This window comes from Dermacentor andersoni, chromosome 11, assembly GCF_023375885.2.
Source record: "Dermacentor andersoni chromosome 11, qqDerAnde1_hic_scaffold, whole genome shotgun sequence".
In the NCBI taxonomy this organism is placed as follows: Eukaryota; Metazoa; Arthropoda; class Arachnida; order Ixodida; family Ixodidae; genus Dermacentor; species Dermacentor andersoni.
The window spans coordinates 44,816,295-44,842,658 of NC_092824.1; the positions used below are offsets into that span (position 1 = coordinate 44,816,295).

At 46.8% G+C, this 26,364-nt stretch overlaps 1 protein-coding gene across 1 annotated transcript in view; it reads left to right on the forward strand.

The window, feature by feature from the left end:
* Window positions 1–26,364, forward strand: part of LOC126518177 (phospholipid-transporting ATPase ABCA3-like) — a 75,700-nt gene that overhangs the window by 18,269 nt on the left and 31,067 nt on the right. The window contains exons 3-5 of the mRNA XM_055064752.1: window positions 6,445–6,902; window positions 10,669–10,856; window positions 20,785–20,958. Coding sequence (XP_054920727.1) covers window positions 6,445–6,902; window positions 10,669–10,856; window positions 20,785–20,958 — 820 coding nt within the window. The remainder of the gene's footprint in view (window positions 1–6,444; window positions 6,903–10,668; window positions 10,857–20,784; window positions 20,959–26,364) is intronic.

The window sequence follows — 26,364 nt, forward strand, 5'->3', positions numbered from 1 at the left end:
TCGGGCAAGAACTTTTGTAGCGGTTTTCTACGAGGTCATCGCAGAATTTCCAGGTGCCTCTAGGGCGAGTTTTGCACAGGCGACCGTAACGGAAGGTCCCTTTGCTCTTTGGAACTGCTGCATATAAAGCAAGAAGTGCGTGTTGTTCATGCAGAATTCCAGTAGGCGGCACAAGTCTTGCATTTCAAATGGCGCACGCCGAGGTAGTGAAGCGTTCTTCTCGAGAAATTCCTTGCAAAACTGGACTGTAATCGGCGGTAACACATGCAAGCATTGGCTTTCTTCAAAGTATGCTGCTACATTGATGTTATTGAGGGGTCTTAAGTGCCCCCGCTTTCCCGCGCCATCTGTCTTTGCAAGCGAGCAACATTAGCGATTCCTCTCTCTCGGAACACAAGTGGGATGCCCTAACTGCCCTGCGATCAGTGCCGATCTCAAACATCTGATCTGGTCCTGTCCTGCCGCCGCAAGCCTGAGGGGCAAGCACACCCGACCTCTAAAGGTGACATCGTAGGAAGACTGGGTACCACCGCAAGCAGATGCCACCAGTAGAATTAGCGCTTTGCTGTATTGTGCTAAGAAGGCAGGCATACTTCCTTTCACCTCATCCTTTCTAATAAAAGTTTCAATCAATGTCCGCTGTAGGTCAGTTATACACACCTCCTACATTCATCCACCTTGATCCAGAGTAGCACTCCTGCTTCGCTTCGCCTTCGCCTCGCCTGCGTGCCATGCATCCGACCTTGCGTTGCAATGATTGTAGCGTGCAGCGCCAAGTGACAAGTTCTGCGAACGTGCGGTGCGATACACAGGCCAACTGCATCCCCTGTGCGGCGGCCGCTCGGGCAGAACGCACCTGTCCACTTTGATTGAGCCGCCGTGGCTGTACAAGTGCAAGCGCGTTCGACGCACTTTCACAGAGAACACGACCGCTGCTCGCTGTCTCCGAGGCGTGGTAGACGTGGCAACACTGCTGCTTGCATATAATTCCTACAAGATGACAGTGAATTAAGTATCGTTACACGTTTTCAATTCGAAAGCAGTAGGACTTCACTACACTAGCTTGATAAAGCTTTCTTCCACTTTGCACTAATTTGTACCAGTCTAAATGCACCTTACTTCACTTTAGCACACTTCAGCACACCTCAATCCTGCTTAATCGTCTTTATTCCCCTTTAATCCACCCGGCTCTCATTTGGACCACCCTTAACCCATATTAGTCGACCTCAATCGACCTTAATCCATTTTATTACAACTTGCTTTAATTTGTATCAACCTTAATCCACTTTTATAGGCTTCAGTCCAAATTATACCACGCTAAACCACTTTTATCTAGTTTGCACCGACCTTAATCCATGTTATTGCCGCTAATTCACCTGCACCGGTACTGATCAGACCGCTCAACAGGCCTTCAGTGCCGGAGTCGGTGCGACTGACAACACCAATGGTCGGAATGCGCACCGCGGGATGAGGCGCAAGCTGCTGACGCTACCCAAGAACGACATCAAAATTATTATGAGACCCAAGAATGAAATAAGGTGAAAAAGCTAAGCACGCACCAGCTCTCAAGGGCAACTGAGAAGTGTGTGAGCACTTACAACACTGCAAGGATGAAGATTTCATACTGCGACTGCGGAATGGATTCAACATAATAATTGTAAGCACGCCGCATGCGCACACAACAGAAATCATTCGCCACATTACCCATCCCAAACTCGGATGTCAGGACTACGAAATGAACACCTATGTAGCGGTATCTGAAGACAGGCTAACTGGCGTTATTCAAGGAATTGACCCAGGCACGTCGACAGAAGAGCTAATGAATTATCTGCGAGTATAGTCGCAAGGTGCCACCGTCCAACCCGCAAAAAATGCTAGGCATGTTCAAAGCAGCGGTCATCCCGTTCGACGGCCCATCGGTACCACGTTTCTTCTTATACTACGGTGGGGAGGTGGCCTGCTATCCATACCGGCCAACCCGCCAAGTGTGTGATGTGTGCATGCAAAAGGACACAGGTTCGATCTATGCCCTACACCGAATGCCCAAGCCTGTAGACAATGTGGAACATTGCACTCAGAAGACAACCACACTTGCTCGCCCAAGTGTGGGCTGTGCGCAGGCCATATAACAGGCGCACTGGAGTGACCAATTCGTCTCAAAACCCTAGGACAGCGTCCAGCCCCCCATGCAGCCAGAGCCAGAGGCAGAGGTAAAAACAGAGGCAGGAGCAGAGGCACCCAATGAGGACTGCAACAGTAGCAGCAAAAAGAGGGGCTAAGCACCGACAAATAAACCTCAAGATGCCGATCGAGACCTCACTTTCAATCTTTCCTAGCACTTTCCCTAGCAGGAGGACCGCAGCAGCAACAGCGCCAGGAACGGCAACAGAACCAGAGGGAGAGGAAGCAGATGAAGAGGCCGATCCTGGAGGACGGCGGCAATAGCAAGGTAAGCTGGCCAGTGGGAGTAGCCTCCAACATGACTGTGTGCTTACATGAGGAACAGAAATTACAGACAGAAAATCAAGCACTCAGGCATGAATTTCAGCTTCTCAAAATGAAGCAAGGGCAGCAGGAACGAGGAATGACGGAACTTCGTTCCGTTGTGCAAGAACTTAAGAAATCTAAAGAGGATGCAGCGGCGCCTCACGCACAGCAAACAACACAGGTACACGCGAAGGAAGCAGGCAACAATTACGTCACGATCACAACACTTCAGCAAATGCTACTACAAATGACGCCACAACATACAGCACAAATAGGGATGCAAATAAACGAGGTGAAAAGCTCCCCCAGAAAGCAGTTCACAATAGGAAACATTAAGGACAAGGTATACCGTGCCTACCATGGACCTGCCATTGGCCAGTGGCACGAGCACTCCAAGTACTAGCACATGCCCTGCGAACTAACATGGAAAGCACACGCCAGGCAGAACCTGAACACCTAGACATTTGGCAGTGGAACTGCTGAGGATATCGCAAGAAAGAGGGCCCGTTCAATCAGTGTATACGTGCCCACCTTACGTCGCCAGATATTACCACACTCCAGAAGACAGGAGGAAGACCCTCCCTGCATGAGTACGAGGCCTTTGAGGAGCAGATTGAAGGCAATGTGGCCATCTTGGTTAACAATACAACAACAACCATCAACCATTACCTGATAGCGAGTACGAACATAAAACTTGTCGTAGTACAAATCATCACTAAACGGAAACGGTGTCTTGGTAATAAACCTCAGCGGTACCCCTCCCCCAAGCATAAGGGGCCGCTCTTTGCCGAATTTCTTTGGAAGCATGCAAACTCGGCAGAACCAACCCTTTAGTACTGTGATATCTCAATGCATGGGACCTCACCTGGGGCTACCCAAGACAGGATTCAAGAGGATGCATAATTACAAGAAAAGTAGAAGACCGCAATCTCGGCTTACTAACACACCCAGCATCCCCCACGACAATAGGCAACAGCATAAGCACGGACACAAGTCCAGACCTCACATACATCAAAGGGGGGCTAGGCACCTGAAGAACAGCAAGGCGCACAAGACAGCGGTCCAGTTACAAGTCAGCACACCGACAGACAAGCTCCTAGATTTGGGCGCTCGTAACGTCTTCCGAGAACACATAGAAGCCCAACTCAAGGTTCAAACAGAGAAGCTGATGCAAACTCCGATGACCAGAGCGCTCCTCCCAAAACTTGGATATACTGAACAGATAAGGAAAAGAACCAATACAATGGACATCCCAAACGAACTTCGCTGGAGGATCAGAGTGCCACGAATTCCCAAAAACATTTTTCCAAACCTCCATAAAGGCTGATGAACGGCACGGGCATACTAAATGCAGCGAACCTTTGCCAACAAGAACAACACAGTGTACGTGGATATGGTCAAGAAATACCAGAACTTAGGAGGAATAGTGGCCGCAGTGATAATCCCGGAGCACCAAGAATTGTCTAGTGGTTCACTACAGCACTGTACCGTAACCGAAGTCGAGGACCTAGCTGTCACCCTAGCAGTGTCGAAGGGCTTCAGGACCGGGCAATCACTCCCTTAATCTATGATTCATAAGCGGCCCACTGTAATATTCTGAATGACAGAGTAAGTTGCTCCGTACTCCGTGTACTTTCGAGGTGGAAAGCGATACAACACACTCTTCTGAACACCAAACCATGGTCCAACATAGGATCAAATGCGCTCCGGGACACGAGAGGATAACGGGACACGCGGGTAGCGGCACACACGAACGGGGTATCTCGAGCCTATAATACAAACCGAGCCCACAGCGATCCCGAATTCGAAGATCCCTCACCAGTGCACAAGGATTACCCGGCCATTCTAGCACATTACAGAGGTATCGGAAAGATATACCTGTCTCCATAATAATATCTTGCTAAAGAAGAGGCTGTCAGCAGGAGGCAACTTCAAACAGGCATATTTACCAATCTATTCATACTAAACAAAATCCACCCTACACATTGTGCAGACAAATGCCCCTGGTGTAACGTGAAACCCATTCTCTATCACGCTACAGGGAATGACTGAAAGCAAATGCGGTTCCATTATTACAAACCCAAGTGCGCAGTAATGGCAGGCACTGCTGGCCAGCGACCACTATAAAGACCAAATCGGCCTAGTGCAGCGAACTCGCAGGGCGGTTGGGGCCAATGGAACCCTGGACTAATGAAACCGACCCTGCTGACCCCAACTGGAATAGAAGTATCACGACTTAAGATCCCCGTGGGCAGCCACGAAAAGCCTCTGTAAATAGAGCCAAATAAACTTTTACAACAAAAAAGAGCAATAGGAATAATGGGTAGTACTTGCATTTGTCTGAACTTAGTGTTGGTTGACTAATACGTTCTTGCACCTTTGTTTATTACGCTTTATCTGCCTTCATTGTCGTAAATCCATCTTTGTTTTTCTAAGTGCCGATGACTATGAACACGCACAATCGCTACTAATTCCAACGATTCAGTTTGTCGATGTGGCCAAATCGAAACGCGCGACGCGTCTGAAGGCGCTCACTTTCGCACGACCAATTCGTGAGGGCATTTTATGCCTCTTTTCGAACCATGGGCCCGTGGTGCAATGGTTTCAACATCGCGCTTATGTGCTCGTGGTCCTGTGCACAAGTCATGTCGTCGGACAGCTTTAATTGTGCTTATGTAATTATTTCTTGCGCATTATTTTGTGTAGAAGGTCAAGCTCAGAAAGTTGCGAAGACATGCGAAGCCAGAAAGAGGGAGTTGCGGCATATATATCTACTGCCCATCACTCCCATGTTGGCCGAACCGGCCCGCTTGAAGCTCCCTCAGACACTAGCGCCACAGTTCCCTCTAGTAATTTTTGTACGAAGCTCACCAGCTGCTTGAACAACGGTAGTTTAAACCACCATTCGCAGAGCTTCATTGCGAAAGACACGGGGCTTCCGCCACAGAATATGAATGCAGCTCGTCTCTTCACTAGCGCGGCCCTCTCTTAAGCATTCTTTCCTCCGTGGCTTCATAGTTTTTGCAGCCAAATGAACTTCGCCTCAGTGAAGACCCTCTATCGGCTCGCGCGCGAGCTGCGCATGCGTCGTTGGCATGAAAACAGCCGCGGCAGCGGCGGCGGGAAGGCTTCCCTAGTATCTGAATAATTTCTATGGCAAGAAAATATTGTAAGGGCCTAGGTTCCTGGAAACCTAGGTGCTGTTTATTCTTAAGCGAGTACAATGAGGTTTGCATTCAAGGAAATAGAGTTGTTCAGAAGAATGGAGCATTTCTATTAGGAACGGAGGGGCTTGCTATTAAGCACGCGTTTAGCAGCGCCGGGAAGCAAACGCAAATAAAGAGCACGCGTAGCGAGAGGTGTTAATCTCACGGGCACAGTTTCGCCAAAAATTTCCGACTTAGCCTATAGATCAATTAATTGGCGAGTTAAAGAGGAGCCCATTCCGATGGATATCAAGATGTATCCAGTTAAGGGAGTACGCATAGCTTAAATAAGAAACGAAATCGGTGACTCTAAACAATTATTTCTTGAATGCCGATAAAGGCAGAAGAAATGAGACGAACTATCAAAGAAGCATTAGACAAAGAAAGAGACCAAGAATTTCGGAGAAGGACAAATATTAAATTCAACAAGACAAATCAGTGAGAAATATTGCTTTAAAGAGAAAATATTTCAATAAAAGTGCACAGCGCCAACTTCATTCTGACCAGATGCCAAAAGGCAAAATCTAAGCCGTATATTCTTCTCTTTAGTAAAATATAAGCTACCCATAGCATCCTCTCAAGTGTTATTTTTATTAGCTACAATCGAAGTTTCTGCTCAAACCGAAAATCAGCTTTGCCAGTTCAGCGCCCTCTTTGAGACAGCCCTTTGCAGCGCTGCTTCTCGGTGGCTGGTGTTAGTTGCAGGAGTTCTCGTTCTATGCAATCGCTTCTAAACGTTGATCTTTTACAGGTGACTTCCTCGGGTTGGACTGCACCGGCGGTCTAATGCAATTCACTTACAACGGAATAGGCTTCGAGTTAGTGGCCGTACTAGCCGAAGGCTTGCTCCTGATGGCGCTCATGATCTTCCTGATGTCCGGCTACTTGCTTTCGGAACACGCCCTCGTGAGCGATGAACTGCCCGGTGAACAAGACGTGGAGGAGGAGAAGAGGAGAGTAAAAGCTGCGCGCCAGAAGGACGGGCTCGCAGGCTACTCGCTCCTAGCCTGTAATCTGCACAAGCGGTTTGGCACGCTGCACGCGGTCCGTGGCATATACATGGCGCTCCGGCCCTCAGAGTGTTTCGGCCTCCTCGGCGTGAATGGGGCCGGCAAAACCACCACGTTTCAGATGCTGGCCGGTCTGATCAGTGTCTCGGACGGGGACGCTGTCACCACGGTGGCGAAACTCAGTGGAAACATCCGCCAGGTGAGTGGGGCCCTCTGCTCTTTATTGCCACGGCGTGATGAACAGTGGTGTAGAGCAACGGAATGTCGCCGAAACCACCATTCCGACAAGTGGGCATGCCTTAATCAGTGCTGGGGCGTATCGAAGATGCATGTATCTTAGATAGACTTTGCGTATCTTGTATTTGTACCCCGATACATCTGGCAAGACGTGTATCAGTATTTCTATTTCCGATACATGGAAGAATATATCATTTGCCTTAAGATACCAGATATTTCTATTGCAACATCACTGTAATAAAGATTAAACGTTGGTACATTGATTTGTCTCACCTTCATGCCTGTGGCATCGGACCTTCTTGCGAATTCGTTTATTACGCATTATGTACCTTCTTTGTCCTAAATTTCAGAGATGTCAACATTTTTGAAAGTTCAGAAGCTCTGCAAACACACACAGTCGACACTAATTACATCGGCTAAGCCTGTAGGAGTAGGCAAAGCGAAACGCACCAAGCGTCTCAATGCGTTGACTTGCCTGCAAGCAATTCATAAGGCGTAACGGTCTCAGTATCGGGTTTCTGTGCTACAGGTCCTGTGCTCACACTGTGCCGTTGGACAACGTTAATAATGTTTCTCGAATGCTCAATTACACACCACTTTGTCAAAAAGCATGAGCTTGCGAATTCACGAAGCCGTTTGAAGCCAGAAGCACAAAGTTTAGCCAAGCTCTTGTACTAACCGTAGCTCCTATGCTGGCTGAACCGCCCCGATGGCAGCTCCTGTAGACAAAGCAACAGAGTCCCACTATTAATTATTGTATTAATTCCTATGAATAATACTAAAGGCAAGCATATTTTTTTATCTTTCTACCAGAGCCCTAAAACAAGGGCAGGCGGTGAAGAGAGCGCCTCCCTGTTGGTAGAGGCGCAGACTCCACCAACAGGGACTCCACCGGCAGGGACGAAACGGCATTACGCAGTCGGGTAAGGCCGTTTTGCGCTGCCTTTCAAGAGGAACTAGCGCCTTGAGGAAAAGGTTTGAACGTGAGCTCGCTTCGCTACACCCACAATCCATCATTCTCCGAAACGTACCCAGACAAAAGGGCAACAGGGGCTGGCCAATGAATATAGCCCATGCAGGGGCATAACCAGCGGCTGAGTGTCGGATCGCGCACATTGAGCGACATTCACCGCGGAGCGGCTTCCACGCGGTCTCGATAAACGCTGCCTCGCCTAATCATCAGCGTCCGACGCGCCGCAGATGGCTGTTTGGCCGGAACGACACTTGCAATGAGATAGCGTTCAAAGCAGGTTAGTGTGCTGTGGTGTGGTTGGGTGCGCCGTTGCGAACAAGCACTATACCCAATTTAAGATTGCGGCTAGTATCATCTCAAATCAATCTGCTTTGCCGGCAGCCATATCATGCTATACATCTACTCTTGATTACGGGAGAGCCATATTTCTTTGTGTTCTCTACAGGACGATGGCCTCTCCCTGCGATTTCCAATTACTCCTGTCGTGAGCTAGCTGATTTGAACATGCACCTGCAATTTTTTTTTTCATTGCCCCACCTAACTTACTGTCGTCCTCGTCTACGCTTCCGTCCCCGCGGTAGAAAGATACGCGGTGAACCGTTCTGTAACTAATGGTCCGCCGACTATCTAGTACATATAGCCTGCCGAGCTCCATTCATTTCTTTTAGCATCAACTAGACAATCGACTTTGCCCGTTTCCTCACTGATCAACACCGCTCTCTTCCTGTTTCTTAACGTTACGCGTAACGTTTTTACTCCCATCGCTGTTATTGTGGTCCTTAATGTGTTCTCCAGCTTCTTTGTAAACCTCCGAGATTCTTTCCCATGTGTTAGCAACGGTATGATGCAATCATTTTACATTTTTCTTTACAAAGACAGCAATAGGCTCCCAGTCATGATTTTGCATTGCCTTCCGTTTTCACTACAACCCAGTTCCATTCTTCTGTAAATATCTTCCTCATGAACGGGGTCCTTCATGACTAGTTGACCTAGATCAACGTAATGCTCTACAGTCTATAGAGACTGACTGGCTATCCTAAATTGTTGTTCTCTTGCCAGTCTATAGAAAGTTGCCTTTGTGTACAACATCATAAAGTTTAACCCCGCTCTTACACTTCCTCGGTGGAGGTCTTCAATCATTTACCGAAATCGTCGCAAGGGTCGTTGATCAGAGCAATGTCATCTGCAAGCCGAAGACTGCTAGGATATTCACCGTTCATCGTCAGTCCTAAGCCTTCCTACCCTCATAGCTTGGACACTTCTAAGCATGCAGTGAACAACATTGGAGAGATTGTGTCTCCTTGCCTGACCCCTTCGTCGATAGTTAATTTACCTCCTCTGATAAGCCATTTACCTATCAACAAGGTGAATCCCGTGACGCCAAATGTGATGCGGCTATCATCCGAACTTAACTTCTTAGCCACCGTTGTTGCCACACACTCATCCGAAACGGCTGAATCTCAACTAAAATAAAACGATATGACGCATTTGCGCCACGTCGCGTCCGCATCTCGCGCAGGAGCAGCTCCAACTGCTGTCAACTACTCTAGCTGTAGCCGTACTGCTCCTGCTCTGCCATTAGTGCTCCTGCTCTGGTTCGCCCATTGGAACGCAGGTAATCTTGACCGAACACTGTCGGGACGCTTTCGAATGCTTCTGTTTGCCCCCAGGGACATGCGCCATTAATCATTCTAAAGAAAATCCTTCGACCGGACTAGCCGCTTCGTTGTGAAAGTTTAAGGGTCCCGAATTTTTCCATCCTTTCCACAACGCAATTCAATAGTTTAAATTGAGGAGTAAAATGACTGACAGTCATCTAAATATCCCTGCGGGATTCGAATTCGAAAGCAAAATGTCATCTCTAATTGATTGGTTACGTTCATGATGTGTAAGGTCTTAGATTGTCCCGCGTCCTTCACAAGTCTACCTTAATCCACCTTAATCCATCTTGCTCTAGTTTAAAGTTAGTCACCTAACTTTAACTTGTTCCAAATTTAAATATGTATTACTACCGAAGTCCTACAAGACGCTGATGATGTCACTGATGGTGATGATGATCACCACTCGCTGCGGACAACGCCGACTTCTATTCCTCATGGAACATTTAATGCCTTCGCATTAACAATGCACGCCTTTTGAAGGAAGTTCCGCAAATGTTTAAATGCGGTGGGGAAGGGCCTGCGAAAGCGTGGTCGGTGTAAAATGCAAGCGCAGTGCAACGTGTCGCGAAGCCCCGAATTTCATTAGAAACGTAATTATGGCTTATATTAAAATAGAAGTTACCTTGCGTACAACTCATTCCAGTCGGCAAGAGCTTACATATTGGCCAGTAATGCGGCAATGTTTGTTTTTCACGTCGCGTTATAGGGGCTCGATATTGAAGACCAGGCAGGAGTTTCAGCTACAGCGCCAGCGAAAGCAGACGCCATAGTGTGGCAAGACAACATAGGTGGGCGCCATCACTAAGCCCTTCAACAGCAAGCCACGACCACGCTCGGACGCAGCATCAAGTGCCGTAACTACTCCCGAGTTCGAGCGAGGCCGTGATAAGCAGAAACCCTACGGCTTCCGAACGGTGTGAAAACTTGCTTAGGCTATGACGCATTGGTTGTCAGATTTGCCTACAGCTGTGATTGATTTTTCTCCCATTTACATTTTTTTCATTTCTTTTTATTGATAATATTCACTCCCCTCTGTAATGCTCTTCACCTAGTGGATTATATATATTTTTTTCTTTATTTCACGTTCACCGCAGTGGCAGTCCCAGATCAGCTACTGCTTCCAGCTCGGAGGCCTACTGGACAACATGAATGCGTACGAGTACCTGTATCTGGTCGGTCGGCTGCGAGGCATCCCTGAGAACGAATTAAAGCCCATGGTGGACAGCATCTTATCCGTCGTCGATCTCACAGAGCACGCCTCAAAGCAGTGCGGCGTGTACAGGTTCGCAGATTTACATTCACGCGTTAACATTCTTAGTCCTTAGCCTACTTCAAGCACTTTTGCTGGATAATGCATATATGTACCCCATGTGTTTGTTTATATACATGTTTGTTTGTATCTAATCATCTTCCTCCCTAGCTAGGTCACTGGGGAGCCACTTTGACTCACGGCTAGCGCGTTGGACGGCGAAGGTTAGCTAACAAGGTTCGAAGCCAACAATCAAACCAGCTTGAGTCATTGAACATGTGGCAAAGCGTACCTACATGCAGCTCTTCAACAGAACTCTTTGATACCAATTTGGGTCTCTTGGTATATGCCAGTAGGTGGGCTGTTCTTAAAAGAATGTCTTTGAAGCCAACTTGGGTGTGTAGGTATGCGGCACTGGCAATGCGCCGCTCTACAATGACGAAAATGATCCCTTAAGTTTGTCTGATGTTGAGTGAAATCAAACAGAGGTCACAAGGGTTCATTACGGACATAAATTGGACACATTGGCAGGTTGATCCGTAAGCTCCCTGGCTATGTGCCGCTTTCAACAAACGACTTTCGCCCCAACACTTTATCAAGCTGCGACATTAACGTCCTGAGTGCATTCCGCTCTTAATGAACCTCTCGCCAATTCGCCAACATAGGGCCCGTGTTTTCCAGAGTTTGCGTGCACCGGCCCACAAAGCATTTCGGGCCCGACGCGCAGGCTTCGCGGCGGTGGCGTTAGATGGCTCCAGGTGTTTTCAGGGAAGGCCGTAACAGGAGTCCCGCTGCCGTACATACGTCATACATAATTCCTTTCGATGGTGACAATATGTTCAGTCACTGTATTGATTCAATGCTAACGCATGACCATCGTCAGTCATAGTGAGATGGGTTCTGCCGCTACCTTTTTCAGCGAGGTTGTCTATGCCTGGGTTCATGGGATTTCTGAGTGGCGTAAACTCGAAGGCAAACTATCACCAATGGCTCATACCCTAGTAAGGCAAAGGCTGCACGCATTCAGCAAAGTGAATTTTATTTATTTATTTATTTATTTATTTATTTATTTATTTATTTATTTATTTATTTATTTAATACTGTCAACCCCGTTCTTGGGGTCATTACCGAGAGGGTGGTGTGTCACGAAAACATGATACATAATTTTCTTTCTATGTAACATATTCACTAGCGCTCTTGGTAGTCAACACCAACAACGAGAAAAAGAAGGAGGCAAGAACAGTAGTTATACAAAGAAAAGTCAACAAAATGCTCGTAGCAAAAATTTAGTATACATCCTCGGAAAAGAAAGTATCTAACGCATTTTCAAATTCGGTAGAGCCCTCGTCGCTCATAACTGCATTAGGCAATCTGTTCCACTTTCAATCGTGTAAGGAAAAAAGGAGAAACAAAAAGCATCAGTACGTGTTAAGTAAGGTTGAATAGCTCTGCTATTGTTTAGACGATCGCGTCTCCTTCCTGGAGGTTGTAGATATAGATCCCTGTTTATTTTTGTTCGCCTACTCACGATTTTAAAAAACAACCTTTAGCCTATGGTTACGTCTGCGTTCTTCCAGGGGCTGTAGTTCACAAGATTTTAACAAGGCTGTAACAGACTCCATGCGCCGGTATTTACCGCATATGAAACGGACTGCCTATCTTTGTATTATTTCTATTTTTGCTTTCAGGACTTTCGGATGAGGGGACCACACAACACAAGCGTACTCCAAGACTGGTCGTACTAATGTTTTATAGGCTAGTAATTTCACGTCCCGCGTAGAGCATTCCAGTTTTTTTCTTTAAAAAGTATAGTTCTTGGGTTGCCTTGGAACATATATTATCAATGTCTGAGTGCCAATGCAATGTGTGCATAATACTGATTTCTAAGTATTTGAAAGAAGCTGCATTATTCAGAGGATGGTTTCCGATATGCTATATGAAGGAAAGTTCGCTCCTGCGTATATATGCGTAAATGTTGTTTTTCTCTAGTTTGTTTCCATGTCCCATTTTAAACACCAATCGTCTAATGCCTGTAAACGTCCATTGAGATTAATTTGGTCACCTTCGTAACCTAGTGGGGAATAAATCAAACAGTCATCGGCAAAAAGTTTCATTTTAACAGGCGGTTCAACAAGTGCACCGATATCATTAACAAACAACAAAAACAGCATTGGTCCCAAAAGGGAACCTTGGGGAACCCCACAGTACGCATGCAATGGATTTGAAATGCAATCCTCAATCCTTACAGACTGTTGACGCATAGATAAATAGGCCTCTATCCAGTGTATTACTTTTTACCTATTCCTATTTTATCGAGCTTAAAAAGCAATTTACGGTGAGAAACCTTATCGAAAGCTTTCCTAAAATCAACACTTATTATGTCTGTTTGTAGGTGTGCATCCATGTTCAAGTAGAAATCATGGAGTGTTTCTGTTAATTGTGTCACCCTAGAAAGACCGCTCCTAAATCCATGCTGGATTGTGGAAAGTAACTCTTTCGTGTCAAGAAAACTAATAATATGTTTTGAAATAACGTGTTCTAGGGCGTTGCAGCAAATTGACGTGAACGATATAGGTCGGTAATTGTTTACTTGCGTACGGTTGCCATCTTTAAAAACAGGGATTACTATTGCATTGCGCCAGTCTTGTGGAAGTAAACGAGTTTCAATTGACTTTGCAAATATTATATCAATATTATCTAAAGTAGAAGGAAACCCATTCGGCATATTGTTTCAAAAGTTCAATTGGTAGACCATCTGGTCCGCTTCCCTTCTTCGCGTCTACTTCACGCAGCAATTGTAAAACACCTTCACGGCTGATAGTAACTGGTTCCATTGCGGTCTTCATATCGCCGTTCATGTATTCGCCTATCTTATCACCTTTGTCTGTTGTATAAACAGACTGAAAGAAGCGATTGAAAGTATCAACTAATGCCCCCGTCACACGGACGCAGCTAAAGTCATTTTAACTACCTTCAACCAAGTACGTCTTTATCTCGAGGGAGATGCGTGCCGTGTCACACGCCAGTCCTTTAGCAAAGGAAGTTTAAGGAAGTTCCTAGCGAAAGGAGATGGAAGATCTCCCTTGCAGACTGAAGGGAGTACTCTTGTTCCCAGCGTGCTTGAATTTCGAGTCAAGAAATCACCCTCATTTCTAATAATTTCACTTTTACGAGCAATTATAACTATTTTTATTGCATATAGTATAGTATTTGAGCACTGACAAAGATAATTGAGTTTAGCAGCTACATTCGGCTTTCGAACCGGGCGTTCTCGGAATGGCTGCTGCTATGTAGCCACCATAGCTGCTGCGTTTGCCCTGACTGCGGCATTTTTTGTTGTTTTGGTCAACGCGATCGCACGTCTCGCGCATGCGGAATGAGTGATTCACGTCTTTTCGAAGAGGAGCGCAGCCGGCCGCCTATTCCACGAACTGCGTGGACCGAATATAACGTGTTTCTTTCATGACTGCGTACGAGGTGAGCAGCGCCTAATGGGCCCCCAGCGGCAGCTTTCAAAAGCTCGCTTCTAGGCCGTGTGACACGGAGCTAACTCCTTTGAGGTGAAACTCCCTTGCGGTCCTTTAAGGGAAGGAAGTTTGAAGGAGATCCGAGCTGCCCGTGTGACACGGGTATAAGTCTTCAACTCGCGTCAGGACTTTTCCTTCATGTTCGATCTGTTCAATTTTTTCCTTTCTTTCACTGAAGTAACGCCAAAATTTTAGTGGTAAACTTTTAAGAAAGTTGGCAAGCGTGTGATCAAAGAGCTGTTTTTTTCGATTTCACAAGGTCTTCTTTCATCTCAATTTTTATAGCTGCCACTTCCATCGCTCTCACTTTCCGTTTTCGTAGTCCTTTAATTTTCCGTTTCATGTGGATAATGCTGCGGATTATCCAGGGGTTTCGTTTGCGCGTTTTCTTAATACGAGTTGGAACAAAGCGCTCGACCTAAGCTATGATGCTACTTTTAAATCTTTGCCACAGTTGCTCCACAGACTCGCACTTCGATGCCTGCTTGAAGTAACTAAACTTTAATTCTAAAGAATCGATGATGGCGGTGTCATCTGCATTTTTAAAGTCTTTTACTTTTACCGGAAGAAGCGGTCTCCCTACACTGCACACACTGGTCTGTATGTTTAAAGACAACACTTTATGGTCTGATATGCCCTCCAGTATATCTAATGCATAATCTATTATGTTGTGCGATAGGAAAAAAAAGATCCAATAATGACTTTGACTTCTCTGTAACTCTAGTTGGTTCTTGCACAATTTGTTCCAAGCCGTGAGGAAATTTTATTTCCAAGAGCATTTCTGAGCGAACTGTTTCTGTCTCGCCGGGCAATAACCTTTGCCAATCGAACAGATCACGCATTCTTTGGAATCACGCATACAACACAAGCACAACATATAGCGTACAACATACAACAAACATACATACAACGTACAAGATAAAGAACAAGCTGAAAAGAAGCATCCGAACCACAGAATTCATAAGGCCCTCCTGCGCCTACATGCAATGCGAAGCACGCAGTGCTTCCCGCATACGTTTCCAGGGAAGATTTCTGTTGAGCGAATTGCCGGGCGACGGCAGCTTGCGACTTGGGGAGTGACGTCCCTAGCCTTTCGTATGTAAAATAACCTGTCTATTAACTCATTTCGATGCTGTTTAGCAGCACCACTGCGGGTAGCGGCATGCTGTCAAAATTACTAATACTCGCGTTGCTACTATTACTGCAAAATAGCATTACTACCATTACTCTAAAGTCATAAAACATTGCTTACCTCTCTCAGCATTTGTTGTGGTGGTTTTCAACAGCTTCGCTAGACATCCACTATTTCGCATGGCTGGGATGGCGGGTCATTTTTTGCTTTATGCTGCAGGCTCTACACTAAGCAATTATAAACATATCCGATACCACTGTGGTCAGTGTGACCATCTCTCTACCAAGTGTACGATGTCACATGGGCTTGAGCTGAGAATCTCGTGGGTGGCCGTGGGCAAATTTCCTTTTACAGCGAAGCTGTGTATGGCTAGCATTCCGGGAATACTTCTTGACGTAATGTCGACAGAAAATCTTCGTCATCGATGGCTGATAACCCCAAATGCAATGGCTCATACCCAGTAAGGCAGAGGCTGCAAGCACTCAGCGAAGTGAAGAAAACAACGCATATATCTTCATTAGAAGGTGCTCAAAACAAGCAACCCAACCACAGAATTAATGGCAAAGCGCTCCAGCTCCTACATAGTGGCTACGGTGTTGTGCTGCTAAGCATTAGGTCGTGAAATTGAATCCCGACGACAGCGGCCGCATTTCGATGGGGGCGAAATGATAAAACACTAGCGTACTTAGATTTAGGTGTACGTTCAAGAAACCTAGTTGGTCAGGGCGTGGTTTTCGCACGTAAACCCCATATTTATTTTTTGCGCCTAGATGCACTACGAAGCAGGTGGCGCGTCCCGCATACGATACCCGGTAACGTTTACTGTTGCGGAGGCTGCCGCGGCGACGGCAGTTTGACTGTAGCATACGAAGCAAGGCTTGACGTAGCTACACTTTCGTACGTAAAAGATTAACCCGCCTAGCAACTGATTTGTGTTGCGATAGTGCTATGGGAAGGCCATGTGGAGTAGGGCTCTTGGAGAGCAGCGTGTATACGAAGCACGGTTCGTGCACTCTTTCTCGTGCTCTCTTTGCAAGTGTACAAAGTAGCGGCCCAAGCGAGATCAAAGGCCGTCGAAACGTTTTAACGTTAAAATAACGTAAAGCGCATGTGAATGACGCCACGTGAATAATTTCAACGTAGGGCACAATGAGCAATCGTTCCAGGTGTGGTGTACAGCTTCGCTGTCCGACCACTTTCCCAGCGTGGATTGGAGACCATTCTTCCCTTTGTTTCACCACCGCGCGTCAGAGGGAGGTCTTCTGCCAATGGGAGCGAAGATACTCGGCGCGAAGTGAGGGGGGGGGGGGGGATCTTCGGTAGCTGTCGCTTTAGCGGTCGCATGACAAGACACATCGTTACTGCGAACTGGTTTAGCATTAATTGTTCAATTGTGCATTATGCAGCAGTTAATCTTTATGGCTGGCCGGCACACACGCAAGCGTGCCCATCTGGCACGTACTCATCCCGTCGTCGTCAACCGTTCCACTGGCTGAGGGCCAGAGATGCGCTGGGAAGCGACATACCTTATCCAACGTGCGCCACAGGGACACAGGCCAACGACTGGCGACCAAGAAATACTTACGCTTCGCTATTGAACGCTCTGTATCGGCCACTATGAAACCGTTTGACGGAAGTTAGGTGACCGACGAAGCAACGCGCGTCGTCTTCATTCATATTTATGCAAAGGCCCATTTTGAGGCCCAAAAGGTCCAAGATTCCTTAGCGAAAATCCCCACAGGCGTAAGATTTTGCAGCAAAATGTCCCCGCATTTCTCTCGGGTCGAGCAAACGCGATAAAGAAGGTTTCGTATCAGGCAGCAAGCGCCACACAGAGGCAGCGTCGAAGCCAACAGTTGATGCACCGACAAAAACGAGTCACGCTATCCGCTATTGGTGGGGCCGCTACGACTAGGGATGAGTGACCGCGACAAAAGTCCTTTCTCCTACAGCGATGTTTTCCTTCGGCGCTTCGTTGTCGAGTCATTGCGTGCGTCGAAGAGGGAGTCCTGGGTGCCAGCCAGGCCTCAGCGCAGCTGGACCCTTATTGCTGCTTACTGCTAGGCCTGTTGGACAAACATGGGGGCGCTTACTTTCCGGCGAGGCTATCTTAAGCAGCTCCTCCTCCCTCCTGGTATGTGCGAGTTATGTGTATTTCATGACGGCAGCCTTTGCGCAAACACTAAGGGACACAGACTGCTCGTCGCGCAGATACGACTTTTCATCGAGTTCACCTGCGAAACGAGGGACTCTGCACGCAGGTTGTCAGGGTCAGGGAAGCCAGGGTTATCTTCAAAGAAGCGGCAGTGTGGGAACTCGTTCTATCAGCGCACACACCGAGAGCAGCGACATCGCGACAGAATAGTCGGAAGCCCGGCGCAGTGGTGGTCCGGGCCTGATAAACGGGGCTCGGGGCCCGTACTTATCCACAAGATTGGACATACGTGACAAAACACGAAATTAAGGGTGATAAAACACAGTAACATGACGCAACTAGACGCTGAAGAAACTAAATATGTTGCTAAAGTATCCCACATTGTATCAAGAGATGAACTGAAACTGACAAAACACTGAAAATATCACTGAAGCAGATAAAACAAATTCGTAATCTGCCTAAAGGAGATGCAACTGTGTTTATTGGCCCAAACTGCTGGAGCAGAAATTAGCCAATCTGCTAGTTGTATCTGCAATTCATCATCATCATCATCATCACCATCATCATCATCATCATCATCAGCCTGGATACGCCCATTGCAGGGCAAAGGCCGCTCCCATACTTCTCCAACTAACCCGGTCATATACTAATTGTGGCCATGTTGTCCCTGCAAACTCATCCACCCACCTAACTTTCTGCCGCCCCCTGCTACGTTTCCCTTCCCTTGGAATCCAGTCCGTAACCCTTAATTACCATCGGTTATCTTCCCTCCTCATTAGATGTCCTGCCCAAGCCCATTTCTTTTTTTTTTCACTAAGATGCCATTAACTCGTGTTTCTTCCTTCACCCAATCTGCTCTTATTCCTTAACGTTACACCCATCATTCTTCTTTCCATAGCGTGTTGCGTCGTCCTAAATTTAAGAAAAACCCTTTTCATAAGCCTCCAGGTTTCTGCCCCGTACGTGAGTACTGGTAGGACACGGCTGTTACACACTTTTCTCTTGAAAGATAATGGCAACCTGCTGTTCATGACCTGAGAATGCCTGCCAAGCACACCCCAGCCCATTCTTATTCTTCTGATTATTTGAGTCTCATGATCCGGATCCGCGGTCACTACCTTCCCTAAGTAGATGTATTCCCTTACCACTTTAAGTGCCTCGCTACCTATTGTAAACTGCTGTTCTCTTCCCAGGCTGTTAAAGATTACTTTAGCTTTCTGCAGATTAATTTTTAGAACCACCCATCTGCTTTGCCTCTCCAGGTCAGTGTGCATGAATTGCAATTGGTCCCCTGAGTTACTAAGCAGGGCAATATCATCAGCGAATCGCAAGTTGCTAACGTATTCTCCATTAACTCTTATGCCCAATTCTTCCCAATCCAGCACTTGGTGCCTCTTTATGGCCAGGAATCTTGCAGGAGCGATGTCCAAATTATTCCGTGTGTGCAGCCACTGGCTCTCGCATAAAGATGAATGATTCACAGGAGCTTGGCATTTCCCTCTCACTTTCTTTCTAAATAATTTCAAAAATTTCAAATAGTGAATCCTCGAGTCGAGTATAAATGGAAAAATCATTGCAATTAAGCTTTTCAGTTAGAATTGAGGAAATTTCGAATTTTCGCACACTCCAATTAATGCTCAACGCTTTGCTGCCTGCTTTAAAATATTGGGCGAACACATCACCGTGCCACGTGGGACTACCGCCAGTTAACTGAAAAGTGACGGCCACATCCCAACTCAAAATACATGGGCAGTGGTAGAATACTATCAGGGTAACCAGTGCAGTGATTTAAGCATAGATGAACTCAACAAAGCCTATTGACGTAGGCAAAAACAAACTGAGTGTTCATCGTAGCTTTGAACGCAATATTTCAACGCAGCTTTCAACGCAAGAAGTACATCGGGTTTCTGTGTTTGTATGTTGCATTGAAGGTTACTATGGATTACAAAAGCCCAGCGTATTAATTTAGATTGAAGCTGATTATGCGGACCCTTTGCCATCGTTGTCAGACTTCGCTAAAATTCCGAAGATAGTGCAATGCCGCGTCGACCCGCCCTTGCAAGAATAAAAAGCACTTGCAGAACCACAAAAATAAATTCCTTGTAAAACGTAGTCACCACGCGAAGCACGCTAACGCGAAAATGAAGTGATATAATGGTGCAACAAAAGATTTACGCAATAGACTGCTTGCGAAATCTGAATTGCATGGTGTAACACTCGGTGTAACTAACACCGCTTCGCTCTTCGACCATTTTCACGGACTGCGAGGATCGGTGATGTTTTTTTTTTTTTTTACGCTGATTTGGATACTTAAAGGTTCATATTTAAGGGCGCTATAACACAATGGTCGTAGCAGCGTTTTCGGCATGCTCGAGCGAGATTTCTCTTGTTGATACTTCAGCAAAGCACCTAATATATAATGACTTTAATTCAAGTGTTTCACTCAGTTTACTCTCCGTGACTATTAATAATGCTGAACATGTTGGTCCAATTCTTGTTGATGATGTTTGGCCTTCCTTGGGCTAGGGCGGTAAAGGGAAATATGCAATTGTTTTAACACGTCGGTTTGAAAATCGTAAACAAATCTGTGTAAAACCTTCCTGTTCAGATGAAACAACTTTACCAGCGGCGTTCGGTTGTTACGGACGCTCTGATTTTTTTTTAAATTGCCTCTTTTAACAAAATCGATAAAGCGTGACTACCAAATGGCACTATCGTCTATCAATTGATTTGTAAAACGAAAATTCGGCCACTCAAGGGACCATAAGAGCGAAGCGGTCGCAGAGTGCTTCAGTGTTATTCACGAAAATATACTATTTCTGGCTGCGATTTAGTATATACAGTTTTTCATGACTGTTACGTACGGCGTAATTATTTCACCGAGGCCAAGCTCAGTTGGGGCCCCGCCGACCTCTTCCCTAGTCTGCGGTACATGGGCATCCCCTCTGGACATAAAAATGAGCTGATATGACGACTCGCAACGACGTCTCGTCGTCAACTCACTCTCTCTGTATTTTTTTTATTACTAACCGCACCGCGGTACGCTCCACAATATTTAACGCCCGTCTCGCAGTCAGCAACATCCGCAAACGTTGCTTTGCTGACGTGAGTGAGCACTTCTCCCCCCCCCCCCTCCCCTACTTCCAGCGGAGGCAACCGCCGAAAGTTGTCCATCGCTGTCGCTCTGCTGGGACTGCAGCCGTTCGTGTTCCTGGACGAGCCGTACGCGGGGGTGGACGTCGTATCACGGAACAAGATCTTCCGAGCCGTCGCAGAGATCAAGAAACGCTCGATGACGACCTTCGTGCTCACGTCACACAAGTGAGTGCTGTCAACACGCAGCAAAAGTCGTCAGACAACGAAGCGAGAGAGCAGAATTCGAAGGCTCGATTTGTTAGACAGAACGAAGCGGAGCAAGTCCAGAATAAAGTCCCAGTATAAGCATAGATAAACCGGCGCTTCTTTTTTAACACATTCTTGTCAAGTTTTCCCTGCAGCAATTGTCATGTTCTGGTGTAGACATCCCATAGACATCCAGAAAACGAAAGAATATGCAACACAACGTTAGCAGTGGGCAGCGCCAACCGGACGACAGACGTTAAGTCAACAACTCGCCCAGCTTGCTGCATTAATTCGATAAAAGGAAACTCTTTTTGATATATGTGAGCGGCAACACTGATAATTACGTAATTTGTCGTCTTTGTGAAGGAGATGAATGTCGATCTCCCTGAAATTTGACAAATTTCCATACGTCAAATCAAGCAGAGATTAAGCTTCTTTGGTTGAACATTGGGGCCGGCTACCTAAGGCATATAAACTGCCTTAAGTGGCACAAAAGTGGTCTTCAAATACTGTGTCGCCGTATTTTGTGCCATTAAGATAGGTGTTTAGGAGGTACGAACAACCAGACGCTCTTTACAACACACTTAGTTTCTGCGAGTTCAAGAGAAAAAGCTTGCAATCTTTGCTAAAAATACGTGTTATTTTTTTCTTTACATTTATCTGCCTCTCTCCGTTCAGGTGTGTATAGCAATATGTTCTATTCATTGAAAAATATTTGACCGCGAAGGGTTGTTGCAAATGTAGAATGGATACTGCAGCGGTAAATTAATTAAAGGAGGGTAATATACAAAATGCCTCTTGTAGGATCCGATTCCACATTCTCCTCATGACGCGACCAATCCTCTAGCAATTAGGCTACCGTGGCGGCTCTCCAATTGCTTGGATGTTTTTGTTGTGACAGCAATTTTATGGAGTCTCAAAGCGCATATGTGCCGTCGTCACCTCCATAATGTTCGGTATAAAGTCCAAGGATGATAACATCGCCGTCGGCGCGCCGTTTGCTGCATGTGAGCGTGAAAGCGTGCGGCGGAGAGCCGACGACGGGGCCTCAATCTTGCGTACGCAAGGCAGGAAAGCGGGGCGGAAGCGTGCCGTCTTCCGCCGCGCTGTCTAACTATATGGCTTTTACACAGTGAAAGGTTTCGTTGCGATTGCACTGTAAAGCACTGTGCTTGCTTACTATGACGCAGTTCATGACCTGGATGTACTTGGCCCATACCTTAAAAAAAATGGAAAGGCACGCAGGAAAAATGCCGATTATTCTTCTCTTGGGGGCGGGGGGGGGGGGGGGGGGGGAGGGCAATTGCGATAAATCCAGAAAACGGCTAGTTTTGTTCGACGAATCATTTCCACTTGGAGCTCCACGTCAAAGGTGGACTTGGGCTTAGTAAAACATGCTACCTGCGCTAGTGAAGAAAATTGGGCGAGTTGGTGGAAGTTCGTGTTGGACAAGCAGCAGGCGGGTAATGGACAAGCACGAATAGAGGATCGCAGACATTTCACAGGTTTTCTTCGAAACCGACACGAATACATGAACATGCACATGCGCTGCGGAGACCAGCGGGATGCAAGAATAGTCATATCACTTAGAATAAATACATGCGTTAAAAACCGAAGCAAAACAAAGCAGAAAACGAAGAAAAGTGAAAAAAAAAGACTGTTTATACGAGCGCCGAATAAAATCAAAGCTGGCAAGCTCTTTTCTTAGGAACCAGCATTCTTTCTTAGTAAGGCCACCAGATTACTTGAAAACAGATGTTGGCCCTTCGTGACTGTTAGGTACAAAAGTTGAATAAACATTTACACTTGAGTCAGTGCCGCTAGTTGTCAATTATGTTACCTGCGCTAAATCCGACGGAACGCAAATACCTGGCACGGCCACCAAACACTCTACAAGCTCATGCCCAGTTAAATATTGCGCTGGTAGCATGTCTCACGAATCTTTGAGCCGACTAGTGCGTTTAGCGGCATTAGTAATCTTAGGCTTGGCAATTCCATTAATGAAACACTAGCCACCTACGGAAGTGGCAGTATCATGAGAGCGGCGTGTTTGTTCAGTTTTAGAGCAAAGCAGCTGTTGCTGCCGCTGCTGTCGCCACAACCACGTCGAGAGGTACTCTGCGAGGGCAGACTATACTAATCCAGTTTTATGTACGGTATGTTACATTTCTGCTATTTCTGAAAAGTAACCGCCTTCGAAATTTGTCAAGTGCACAAATGACTCACGGGGTGCAGGCGGAAAGCCCCCTCAAAACACCATAGCATTTAGGGAACACTAGACGGAAGCGGTAGCGTTGCCACTTAGTGTTGGAAGCGCTTCTCTGCAGGCCGCAACAGCTTTGTGGCTCTGGCATTGCTCGAGGTCGCGAGTTCGATCCCTACGGCGGAAGCCGCATTTCGACGGGCGAAAATACAAAACCGCAAGTGTACTTAAATATGGAAACAAGTTAAAGAACCCCAGAGGATCAAAATTAAACCGGCGTCCATCACTACGGCTTGGCTCATAACTCGATTGTCGTTCTGGTACGTACGGCCTCGTAAGTCATCTGAAATTTAACACTCCTGCTAAGTTTGCATGTTCCCTGTGAGGCAACCATAATGCTCAACCCTTCTCAGCGATTACAAACAATGGCGCACAACAACACCTGAAGCCGACACGGGTCCCCAGAGGATCAAAATTAAACCGGCGTCCATCACTACGGCTTGCCTCATAACTCGATTGTGGTTCTGGTACGTACGGTCTCGTAAGTCACCTGAAATTTAACACTCCTGCTAAGTTTCCGTGTTCCCTGTGAAGCAATCATAATGCTCAACCCTTCTCAGCGATTATAAACAATGGCGCACAACAACACCTGAAGCCGGCACGGGTCCCCAGAGGACCAAAATTAAACCGGCGTCCATCACTACGGCTCGCCTCATAACTCGATCGTGGTTCTGGTACGTACGGCCTCGTAAGTCATCTGAAATTTAACACTCCTGCTAAGTTTCCGTGTTCCCTGTGAGGCAATCATAATGATCAACCCTTCTCAGCGATTACAAACAATAGCGCACAACAACACCTGAAGCCGACACGGGTCCCCAGAGGGTCAAAATTAAACCGGCGTCCATCACTACGGCTTGCCTCATAACTCGATCGTGGTTCTGGTACGTACGGCCTCGTAAGTCATATGAAATTTAACACTCCTTCTAAGTTTCCATGTTCCCTGTGAGGCAATCATAATGCTCAACCCTTCTCAGCGATTACAAACAATGGCGCATAACAACACCTGAAGCCGGCACGGGTCCCCAGAGGATCAAAATTAAACCGGCGTCCATCACTACGGCTTGCCTCATAACTCGATTGTGGTTCTGGTACGTACGGTCTCGTAAGTCACCTGAAATTTAACACTCCTGCTAAGTTTCCGTGTTCCCTGTGAGGCAATCATAATGCTCAACCCTTCTCAGCGATTATAAACAATGGCGCACAACAACACCTGAAGCCGGCACGGGTCCCCAGAGGACCAAAATTAAACCGGCGTCCATCACTACGGCTTGCCTCATAACTCGATCGTGGTTCTGGTACGTACGGCCTCGTAAGTCATCTGAAATTTAACACTCCTGCTAAGTTTCCATGTTCCCTGTGAGGCAATCATAATGCTCAACCCTTCTCAGCGATTACAAACAATGGCGCATAACAACACCTGAAGCCGGCACGGGTCCCCAGAGGATCAAAATTAAACCGGCGTCCATCACTACGGCTTGCCTCATAACTCGATTGTGGTTCTGGTGCGTACGGCCTCGTAAGTCATCTGAAATTTAACACTCCTGCTAAGTTTCCGTGTTCCCTGTGAGGCAACCATAATGCTCAAGCCTTCTCAGCGATTACAGACAATGGCGCACAACAACACCTGAAGCCGAGACGGGTCTCCAGAGGATCAAAATTAAACCGGCGTCCATCACTACGGCTCGCCTCATAACTCGATCGTGGTTCTGGTACGTACGGCCTCGTAAGTCATCTGAAATTTAACACTCCTGCTAAGTTTCCGTGTTCCCTGTGAGGCAATCATAATGATCAACCCTTCTCAGCGATTACAAACAATAGCGCACAACAACACCTGAAGCCAACACGGGTCCCCAGAGGGTAAAAATTAAGCCGGCGTCCATCACTACGGCTTGGCTCATAACTGGATCGTGGTTCTTGTACGTACGGCCTCGTAAGTCATCTGAAATTTAACACTCCTGCTAAGTTTCCATGTTCCCTGTGAGGCAATCATAATGCTGAACCCTTCTCAGTGATTACAAACAATGGCGCACAACAACACCTGAAGCCGACACGGGTCCCCAGAGGACCAAAATTAAACCGGCGTCCATCACTACGGCTTGCCTCATAACTCGATTGTGGTTCTGGTGCGTACGGCCTCGTAAGTCATCTGAAATTTAACACTCCTGCTAAGTTACCGTGTTCCCTGTGAGGCAACCATAATGCTCAAGCCTTCTCAGCGATTACAGACAATGGCGCACAACAACACCTGAAGCCGAGACGGGTCTCCAGAGGATCAAAATTAAACCGGCGTCCATCACTACGGCTCGCCTCATAACTCGATCGTGGTTCTGGTACGTACGGCCTCGTAAGTCATCTGAAATTTAACACTCCTGCTAAGTTTCCGTGTTCCCTGTGAGGCAATCATAATGATCAACCCTTCTCAGCGATTACAAACAATAGCGCACAACAACACCTGAAGCCGACACGGGTCCCCAGAGGGTCAAAATTAAACCGGCGTCCATCACTACGGCTTGCCTCATAACTCGATCGTGGTTCTGGTACGTACGGCCTCGTAAGTCATCTGAAATTTAACACTCCTGCTAAGTTTCCATGTTCCCTGTGAGGCAATCATAATGCTCAACCCTTCTCAGCGATTACAAACAATGGCGCATAACAACACCTGAAGCCGGCACGGGTCCCCAGAGGATCAAAATTAAACCGGCGTCCATCACTACGGCTTGCCTCATAACTCGATTGTGGTTCTGGTGCGTACGGCCTCGTAAGTCATCTGAAATTTAACACTCCTGCTAAGTTTCCATGTTCCCTGTGAGGCAACCATAATGCTCAAGCCTTCTCAGCGATTACAGACAATGGCGCACAACAACACCTGAAGCCGAGACGGGTCTCCAGAGGATCAAAATTAAACCGGCGTCCATCACTACGGCTTGCCTCATAACTCGATCGTGGTTCTGGTACGTACGGCCTCCTAAGTCATCTGAAATTTAACACTCCTGCTAAGTTTCCATGTTCCCTGTGAGGCAATCATAATGCTCAACCCTTCTCAGCGATTACAAACAATGCGCACAACAACACCTGAAGCCAACACGGGTCCCCAGAGGGTAAAAATTAAGCCGGCGTCCATC